Source organism: Ylistrum balloti, unplaced genomic scaffold, assembly GCF_031769215.1.
Source record: "Ylistrum balloti isolate Yb309-2 unplaced genomic scaffold, AGI_CSIRO_Ybal_v1 Utg370630, whole genome shotgun sequence".
Lineage (NCBI taxonomy): Eukaryota > Metazoa > Mollusca > Bivalvia > Pectinida > Pectinidae > Ylistrum > Ylistrum balloti.
In genome coordinates, this window is record NW_026782385.1 from 3,029 (window position 1) to 14,111 (window position 11,083).

At 36.4% G+C, this 11,083-nt stretch overlaps 1 protein-coding gene across 1 annotated transcript; it reads left to right on the plus strand.

The window, feature by feature from the left end:
• The first annotated feature begins 245 nt into the window (after positions 1-245).
• LOC132557140 (cartilage oligomeric matrix protein-like) lies at positions 246-10,875 on the plus strand. Its single transcript, XM_060221630.1, has 19 exons — positions 246-273; positions 482-804; positions 1,496-1,744; positions 2,058-2,207; positions 2,478-2,582; positions 2,794-2,904; positions 3,175-3,379; positions 3,780-3,903; positions 4,685-4,770; positions 5,205-5,300; positions 5,584-5,814; positions 6,264-6,445; positions 6,674-6,846; positions 7,786-7,929; positions 8,444-8,524; positions 8,837-9,039; positions 9,740-9,825; positions 9,963-10,028; positions 10,741-10,875. Exons 1-19 carry the CDS (start codon positions 246-248, stop codon positions 10,873-10,875), a joined length of 2,778 nt encoding a protein of 925 aa, XP_060077613.1.
• Positions 10,876-11,083: the final 208 nt, after the last annotated feature.

Here is an 11,083-nt window from a genome sequence, read left to right on the forward strand (position 1 = left end):
CTCTAAAGTCGAACATGTTAAAATGTTACCCCTTAACATCCTCTGTTCTTGTATTGAACATAACAAGTCAGAGTTTGACTTGGGTGGAGTGAATATACACATGTATGCATATGCAAACAGTGCTATATAAACCAATTCTGACAGTACAGTAGCATGTTCTGCAAGTGAGCGTTGTTAAAACTAAGTACCTTGTGCATTTTTGTATGTCTATATTGCAAAACTTTGCCAGAATTAAAGCAAAACCCATGTTCCCTAACCAGGAGCATGCCTGTGGTAAATGAATCATTAGATATGTAATTTAGGTTGGACAGCTGCTGAAATTGACAACCCTAATCCTTAACCCTCGAATTTTGACAAGTCCGAACAAAACAATTTTCACATAGCTTGCTAACATAACCTGCTATATATAGTATTGATAACAGAAAGTGTACAGTCAAGCATTAAAATACCTTATTCCATACATATCTGGATCTATTTGTAGAGTTTTGTCAGCTCTGTGTGGCAGGGACTTACCAGGACCAAAAGGCACAAGGGTCCTGTAAATTTTGTCCAGCAGGCTATACCAGCACCACTATGAAGGATCGGTGTGATGTATGTCCAACAAATACATACTCGGATGCACTTGGCAGTACTTGTGTGGCTTGTCCTTCAACAGCAGAGTGTCCATGTCTAGTGTCCGGCTCTCCTTGTCACAGCAGCAGTCTGTGTTACAACATGAAAAATGGAGGCACATACACGGCAGGTTGTCTTTCCTGTCCGCCTGGCTTCACTGGAGACGGGATCACTTGTACAGACATCAATGAGGTAAATAAGAATTGCACCAAGATCTTAAACATACATTTTAAAATTCCTTTGAAAGCTTTTCTATAGATATTGCCAAGAATATTTGGTTGTTCGAAACATCATACTTAATAAAAATGTTCTAAACACAAAAATTTACGATATGATTACATGATTGTAAGATGTTCCAGGATCGTGTAATTTCTATGTGAGTCAATTTTACAGAAATGTGATCATGAGTATACCAAAGTTTTATGTAAACTACTGATAACTGTGATTTTACAAATGTTATACTACTCATAGCTGTGAGTTTACAAATGTTATATCGCTCATAGCTGTGATTTTACAAATGTTATACCACTCATAGCTGTGATTTTACAAATGTTATACCACTCATAGCATATAACTCATATTACAACTAAGGAGAGTAAAACAAAAGTGGCTCGCCAAAATTCAGCATATATTCTAAGACATTGACCACATGTTTTCTATATATGGGGATTTTATATGTTTGAATGCTGATTAACTCTGAAATTATAAAACATTAGAAAATCTGCTGTATTGCAGCATCCATATTGACATAAAATCTTAGGTTATCAACATAGATACTCTATGACTTGTCATTTTGAATTGGTGTACTAAACAAATGATATCTGGACTCCCTAGCTCTGTAGAATAGGCTATGTAACTTTCTATTGGACCTTGCTGTCTACAGTGTACACTAAACAACCCATGCTGGAACAACAGCGCCTGTATAAACACTTCTCCAGGGTACCAGTGCAGTGCCTGTCCCTTCGGCTACACAGGAACTTTCGAGGATGCACTCTCCATGGAGATACACAGACGCACATTTGAGCTGTATAATACTCTTTGGACTAGTGCTAACCAATCATGTGCTGATATAGATGAATGTCTTGTCAATAATGGCGGATGTAATGCCAATTCATTCTGCTACAATACCGTGGTAAGCATCTATGAATTTTCACAAGTCAAAACTTTAACAATGTTCTTTAAAATTGAATTATATCAAAAGGAAGAAAATTCATTATGCTGGATGTGAAAGGACATACAGTACACATGTGTCTCATTATTTCATGGATTAGATTTTTACAGTCACGATACAGTACTGTGAAACAGTGAAAATTTCATCCCTATAACCAAATTTCTGTACAGTATACCAGATCGAGAACATTTGATGTCTTGTAGAAAAAGATCCATTGCTAAATGTGTGTGTTACAGGAAAGATTCTATCTTGATTGTAAAATATCTATTTACAGGGGAGCTACTACTGTGGGTTTTGTATGACTGGCTACATAGGAGACTCTGTTAGTGGCTGTAGGCTGGCTGACTACTGCGCAGCGGGGACCCACCTTTGTAACTCCAACGCCGACTGTGCATACACTGGTCCAGCAGAATATCGTTGTGAGGTACTATCAACAGCTTTCATCTCCTAAAAGAAAAAAAAAGTCTGCACTGATATGCATAAGTAGAATATAGCCTTAATCCGAAAACTGCACTTATTGATCAATTTAAAACCATGTCTACTTTTTCTTTTTTTTGTTTCCTTTCTGCTCCTTATGCTAGAAATGTTAATGGAAGACTTTGTTATAAAAATTGCAAAATCTTGGAGAAATAGGAAATTCAATGACATCTACCTGACTTGTATATGTACAGGTCTTTGTTTAATATTTTTACAGTGTAAAGCAGGCTGGGCAGGAGATGGGTATATTTGTGGAGAAGACACTGATGTGGATGGAAACCCAGACGTAGGACAATCCTGCTCCTCCAGAAAATGTGTGAAGGTGAAAGGATAGTTGTCTTTAAGAAGTTCTTAACAAGAAAGTATTTAATGGGCTGTAAAATAGTTGTAACCTGAAATTTCAGGCTACAAATATACTGGAGAAAAACTTACCAACTGGACACTTAGTCGGGGTGGAAAACTTAAGTCCAGAATGTCCTCAGTCGATAGATTGTGACGTACTTTTTTGAAAAATGTCTTGGTATTTGTTTTAGGACAATTGTCCGCTCAAGGCTAACAGTGGACAAGAGGACAGTGATGGTGACTCAGAAGGCGACATATGTGACTATGACTCCGACAATGATAATATCTTCTTCGATGAGTCAGTAAGTTTAACTTTCACTTGATCAGTATGAATATTTGCGGTAAACTTAACATTACATGTTGTAGATATGGCATTTTATCTACCTTTTTTATCTTACAATAAGCTTGGAGGTTGACCTAACCTTTGGCTCAGTGCCTGTAAGGGGCTTATAGCAGAAAAATAGAATTTGTTGGTAATTCTATGTGCTGGACAAGCAGCCACAAGAGATGGGTGGGTTTATTAGCAGGCATGGGCTTATTAACAAATAAATATGTACATGTTTTGTATCTAGGACAACTGCCCGTATGTGTCTAATGTGAACCAGCTGGACACAGATGGGGATGGTCGTGGAGATGTTTGTGACAACTGTGTCAACAATGCCAACTTTGATCAGGCTGATGTGGACGGAGATGGATTAGGGGATGTCTGTGATACTGACATTGATGGGGATGGTATTCTTAATGGAGCAGATAATTGTCCATATGTATCCAATGCAGGTAAGATAAAAAATCTCCAGAGTTCCTTAACAAAGCAGATAATTGTCCATATGTATCCAATGCAGGTAAGATGGAAAATCTCCAGAGTTCCTTGTTGGAGTGGATAATTGTCCATATATTTCCAATCCAGGTAATTAAGATGGAAAATCTCCAGGACACATGTAACATCCATTAAAGCATTCTTGCTAATTAAGGACGATGAATAAAACTGCTGTTACTTTTAGAGGCATCAAGAGATTACAGGCCTGGAAAAATAATGTGCTTAATCTGTATCAGGTTGAGCTACATCCCCATTTCTGAAATTTATGCCCCTTTTTGCACTTGTAGTGGGGTATGTGAGTTGGCCTCCCCAGATGACTGTTCTAGTTTTCACAAAAATTCATTTTGTTGTACATTACAGCACAGACCGACACAGATTCAGACACTGTTGGTGATAGTTGTGATAATTGTCCATCAGTAGCTAATGCTGCACAAACAGACACCAATGAGAATGCTGTCGGAGATGTCTGTGATGGCAGTGACAGGTGAGTCAAACAGATCACTACATAATACTTATTTATATAAAATACTCACAGATACGGTACAACAATATCTTTGCCAAATTTCATGGCTTTCTATCAACATTGGAATCAGTAATTTTAGCAATGTAATATTTTCACCGTTTTATAATATTATTATAATTTTATTACTTACTTTTCATCATTGAAATTCTCACCTCACTACTCCTTCTTCAGTCTTATGGCAAAAATGGTGAAAATTATACATTTTCAAGAAAACTCATTATACATTACTTACAACAACTCTCCTGTATAGTTTAGATGAGAGGGACAATATTGTTGTGTGTCTATCAATCTCATCCAGTTTAGAATTGGCTTTCATCAAGTTCTTAACCTGTTACTAAGGTGGTCGTAAGTCAAGTTGAGGTCAAAGGTGATGTTGTGCATTTCAGTGGGAAAATTCATGCCTTAGACATATTCTAAGACTTTAGTGTTTTTTATGCCCCCGCCATTTATGGCCGGCATTCATGTCTTACAGACATTTTCTAGTTTAATTTTTGAGTGAGCATTAATTCAGTGAGGGAAAACAAAAACAAAATTAAAAATAAATTTTCTTGTAATATATATATATATATATATATATGTCATGAAGTGAATATAGATATCTAGCAGCATGATTTGGATATATTCTTTCCCTTAACACCAAGAATTTAAAAGGACAAAAATTACATCAACTGGCCAAGAAATCAACATGATAATCCTGTAGACATTTATATGAATTAGGATTAAACATCTTTATGTTCTGTAGGGATGGAGATAGCATCCCAGATGCCCTTGATAATTGTCCTGAGATTGCAAATGGTGAGCAGACAGACACAGATGGGGATGGAATAGGTTGGTACAAATCCAAATATACCTATATACACTTATTGTTGAAATTGACTCTATAACCTTTGTAATTATAATCATCATTATACCTTGATGATGATAGTCTCTCTCGCCTGTTTGATGAAATGATGTTAGCATTGAAGGACTTCAATAAATTTTACTTGTTTGTATCACTTAAAAAAAGTAATATATTTCATAATTTACAACAAAGTGAGAATGATTCTTTTGCCATGAGAACATTCGTTTAAGTTATTAAAACTCATTTTTCATCAACATTTCAAAGCATTGTCATTTGCTCTGTGCTGTCTTGTTGAAAGTAATGTACTTTACAGACACATTTCACCACAAACCACATAAATTGTTGTTTAGATGCTATCAAAAAGATACTAGGAGACATTTTTTCTCTGATAAGAAAACAGACTAATCTTGTTGTGTTTTAGGAGATTACTGTGATACTGATATAGATGGTGACAGTATTCTCAACACAGTGGACAATTGTGTTTATGTATCCAATGCTGCACAAACAGACACTGATGGTAAGTTTTATGACAGGATGGGTCGGACATAATTACTAATAAAACCCTGGTTTTCTCTTACCCTGGAATTCAAGGATATGAAATATTGAAAATGGTTTCTCTTAGACTTAATCATCTCCCCCTCAGGGTGATATCCCCCATCTCATTCTAAAGGGAATGGAAGATTCTATTGATAATCTCATACATTATCTTATACAAACTAAGAATGGTAATTTTTGAGTTTAGGATTATTACTGAATTTTATAGTGTCATTTATCTGTATATAAACTTCACCTGTACACAGGAAACCACAGAGGAGATGCTTGTGAGAGTGACCTTGACTTTGATAGCGTGCTGGATGTAAACGATGTCTGTCCAAAGAATAAAGACATTACAGTCACTTCATTCGCCAACTACATCACATTGGATCTCAACCCAGATTTGACGACAGAGAACGCCTCAGTGTGGTCAATACAAGACACAGGGAGGGAGATCTGGCAAATGCAATCAACACTGAAACCAGTTGCTCTCATTGGTGAGCCTCTTCCTATATATGTTGAGAAATTATGTTTATCTTTGATTCAGATTCTTCAGTTTCTGTCTTTGATATTTTGAGTTTAAAATATTGTGCAAGAGTTATCTGATGACTGAAACAAGCTGTTGACTGTAAACAATTTTGGATTTTTTCATGAATAATGAATATTCCCTGATTTACAAGTCAACTTTTAGACATATCTGTCAAATGTATTAGCTTATGAGTCTATTGTAGTGACAGTATCTGAAAATAGAAATATCCCAACGGTTTGAATATATCCTGGATGATGATGGAGGACTTTTCAAAATGCCCTACATCACTCTGGGATCTCTTGTTGACAGTAAAAACTCATTGATTTCAAAGAAATCTTCTTTTGTTTTAAACCACCTGAAAAATAAAATCAGTTGAAATTCCGATTCTGTTCATGTTGTGTTATCTGTTATTTACAGGAAACCACTACTTTGACCATGTGACCCTCACTGGGACAACTTTTGTGAATCTAGAAGAATGCTACGGAGCGATTGGGTTGATAGTTGGTTACCAAAGTAATACAAAGTACTATCTTGTTACCTGGCGACACATCCACTTCAACCTTGAAGACCGTGGCGGCATCAAAGGGGTGCAACTCTGGGTAAGCATTCATACAAAGGTATATAGACAGGTTCAGATGAACAAATAGTTCACATATGGACATGTGAAAATTTATTTCCTTACAGCATAACAATAATGAATGATGTTTTATAATTAAATGAACAGATATATGTCGGAGAATCCTCAAAATCACCACAAACAGAAAAATACAAAAAGAATGTAAATTCTTTATTTGGTTCCTTAAATAACAATGGTTGCCTGTTTACAGCTGATAGACTCGACCACTGCCCCAGGGACAAATTACGCAAAAGCTCTGTATCATGGATGTGACACTGCTGACACTTCTACACTCCTCTGGCAGGACCCAACTCTAACTGGCTGGGAGTGTATTACTGGGTACAAGTGGACTGTACAACACAGCCCCTCAGTGGGCCTCCTTAGGTAAGTGAACCAGTGAACTATATATACTACACAGTCTCTCAGCCCTTAGGTGAGTGAATCAGTGAACTGTATATACTACACAGCCTCTCAGCCCTTAGGTGAGTGAACCAGTGAACTATATATACTACACAGTCTCTCAGTGGGCCTCCTTAGGTTAGTGAACCAGTGAACTATATATACTACACAGCCTCTCAGTGGGCCTCCTTAGGTGAGTGAACCAGTGAACTGTATATACTACACAGCCTCTCAGTGGGCCTCCTTAGGTTAGTGAACCAGTGAACTATATATACTACACAGCCTCTCAGTGGGCCTCCTTAGGTGAGTGAACCAGTGAACTGTATATACTACACAGCCTCTCAGCCCTTAGGTGAGTGAACCAGTGAACTGTATATACTACACAGGCTCTCAGCCCTTATGTTTGTGAACCAGTGAATTATTTTTTCTGCACAGCCCCTCTGAGAAATTCTTAGGTTACTTAATGGTGGCCTGTATATACACCACAGTCCCTATGTGGGCCTCCATTGCTGGGTTTGTTAATCAATGGACTGACTGTACAACACATCGTCTCTATAGGCCTCCTCAGGTATGTTAGTCAGTGAACTGTCTTTGCAACAAAGCCTTGTTATGGGCTTCCTCCGTAGGTGAACCAGTGAACTTTCTTTGCATTAAAGCCTGGCTGTGGGCCTCCTTGGATTTGTCAACCAGTGAATTGTTTGTTCAACAAAGCAAGCACCTCTAGATCTGTTGGTCTCCTCAGGAAAGTTAACCAGTGTTTTTGGTCTATTAACACAGCTAAGAAGGAGGTCTCCACTGATACATTTGCCAATGTACTGTTATAGAATACTATTATGAAAGAATATCCATTTTACCATGCTTTAAGATGATAATTTTGGTCATTTTCCTTCTTTTAAAATTTAAGTAAAAGTGTTATCGTTTCAGAGTGCTTATAGAACAAGGAACGACAACCATTGCCGATTCTGGCTACATATACAATGTTGCTATCAATGGTGGACGCTTAGGTGTGTTTTCTTATAACCAGACCCAGTCAGTGTGGTCTAACCTCCAATACAGATGTACAGACAGGTAAATCTTCTCAAATGTTTTCAGAGATAAAATGGTATGTCAATAATTCTTACATACTTATATACCTCATGTTGAAATATCTTTTTCTTTGAAACTAATAGCAGGAAGAGGGCCTGAAAAATTGAAGGAGTTATGATAGTTTGTGCTTGTGTAAGTCTTCTTTCAGTTGACTCTTACGTTTATAAGCACCTGTTCTATACTACCACAAAATGAATATCATTGATTCACAGGCACAGGAGACATAATACAATTGTAGCAGAAAACACAATTTGAATATGAAAACAAATCAGAATAAAATTTCAGCATTAACACTTAATACTTACTGGGTGTATATATTAGAAACAAGGGATTTTTTTAGATATCGCACTGGTAAACCAATTAAGTAGAAGATGCAGGCTTAATTGGTCATCTTTCCTAGGAAATGATGATACAGAGTGTAAATGAGGGTTGAAAGGGCAGCTGTAGGAAATGATATTATCTTATGATGTGTTAATTTTTTTCTCTCTCTAAACAGACTGAACTATGCTTTGGAGTTCGAAGGATCAAACACCTATGGAGAAATAGCTAATCTTTCTAACCTGGCTATAGTGAAAAGGTATGCTGTTTCTTGTGGCCATATATAGCATAAAGTGCCTCAAGGAATGCTTGAAATGTGGCTGAAATCTGTTATATATTAATTTCACATAACCAAAAGAAATTTTCAAGCAGAACTGATTTTCATCAATTGCTGAGCTATAATTAGATGATTTCTGTCATATCAGAGGGTGTTTGTTTATTCATTTTTTTGTGTGTTAAAAAATGAAAAATTTGATAATTATCTAAGTTTTGTTATGTATTTGCATTCATAATATTCAATGTTCATATGCCTATGTATACAAAAAATGAAGTTCTCATCTCCATTTTCCAGTTTTACTTTTGAGGCCTGGATCTACCTACCGAGTAGTGCTCCCTCAACCAAACTACCAATCCTGTGTACCCTGTCTAAGGAACTGTGTCTGTTTATAGAGGACAGCACCTTCCACACACAAATTGGGTCACATATTGTAGATGGTAGTACGACAATTACTGCTGACACCTGGACACACATAGCCACACGATACAACGCTCAACGTGAGTATCACACACTGTCGCAACACATAGCCACACGATACAACACTCAACATGAGTATAACACACCATCACATAAAACTGCTCAATGTGATTATCACACTGTCATACACTTCAATGGTCAACATGAGTGTCACACACTACATTGTAGAATGCTCAATATTAGTATCACAAATTGTCACATAAAACTCTGATCAATGTATCACACACCATCACATAAAACTGATCAATGTGAGTATCACACACCATCACATAAAACTCTGATCAATGTGAGTATCACACACCATCACATAAAACTCTGATCAATGTGAGTATCACAAACCATCACATAAAATTCTGATCAATGTGAGTATCACAGCCACACACAACCTTCCAAGTAGTTGAGATATAAAAAAAATGATTGCTTTTACATTAACATGTATATTTGAACCCTTGTGTCCTATGAGGCAAACATTTCACTCTTTTAGTTTCATTATGAAAACTTACAGCACCACTAAATATAATTTTAAGATCTGCAACAGATAATGTTTATCATTAAACAATCATTGATATGTATGCCTGCTTCAAATTTGATGTGTTGCACACGTGAAATAAGGAAACAGGACACTTACAATATCTTCAGGGTCCAACACAGTTAAAATATGCAGCCAAAAAATTAATACTGAAATTTTACAGCTAAAATTAAATCATGCTTTGTCTGCAGAGGGAACACTGACCATGTTTGTTAATGGTGCTGATGGTGGTGTCACCAAGGATGTAGAGAATACTACAATGGCAGAGGTGACATGGGTATGTAATCTGTTCAAGTCTCACCTTTTGTGGTAAATATGAAACATTTTGTAAATTGTATGATAAATGTTATCTGTAATCTATATCTTACATTCAGCACATTAAAACATAGGTAAATTTTTGCCTTTTTTTGCCAGGATCCTAATTTGACTTTGTATATGGGAAGAGACAGCAGTAATTACTTCAATGGCAAAATTGATGAGGTATGGTATTTTTATCAGAGCAACTTTACTCTTGCTCATTTCTTATCCCTTAGTGGAAATTTTATAAAAGAACTATCCTTAAAATGAAGCCTACATAATTTCTATTTATCAAGTTTAATTGGTGAAATTTATGAAATTGAACCAATTCCATTAGCTTATAATCCCTGTGAGTGACTTGATGACACCAGGCCCCACTTGTATAAAACATCTCAACTTGAGATTTCCTCAAGTCGAGATTTTCCTCTGCTGATATCTCCTTGAAAATATCTTGTATGAAAATTCCTCAAGGAATTTCAGGACATCCTAGCCGAGGACTTCCTCCTGTTCCTTGAGAAAATTTTATACAAGCCGTTTTTGAGGAGATATCAGCAGAGGAAAATCTCGACGTGAGGAAATCTCAAGTTGAGATGTTTTATGGTGTCATCAAGTCACTTACAGGTATTATAAGCTAATGGAATTGGTTCAATTTCATAAATTTCACCAATTAAACTTGATAAATAGAAATTATGTAGGCTTCATTTGGTATTTCAAACCTCTAATATTTGGGGAGACAGAATTCTTTAGGCCATTACAGCAAGCCAAAGTTCTGACAATTTTACATTAAGCTGTTAATTCATTGACATTACTCAGTATAAATGACCAGAAAAATGGACACTAATTGTTAAATTTTAAAGAGTTCAATAACTGTTGGTGTGACCATTTGTGTTATAAGGTGAGGATCTACAACGTTCAAATACCCGATACAGAGATTGACTCCTACTGGCAGAAAGCAGGAATGGACCGCGAGTACAAACAGTTCACATTGTCAGCTCACTACACAATGGATGGTAACACACAGAGTAAGTAGTATACACAAATTGTGAATGGATAGTGGTGGTCAGGTAACACAGTGGTAACACCTATGTGCGTGAAATGTATGGAATAACATGTATTTTCATAAAATATTTTAATATTGAATACATAGTCTAAAATGTTATCATTTCATATTTGAAAGTTCAAACATGTCTGCATTTTAAAATGACCAGATGAACTGATGGTGGCATGTTGTGTATTTC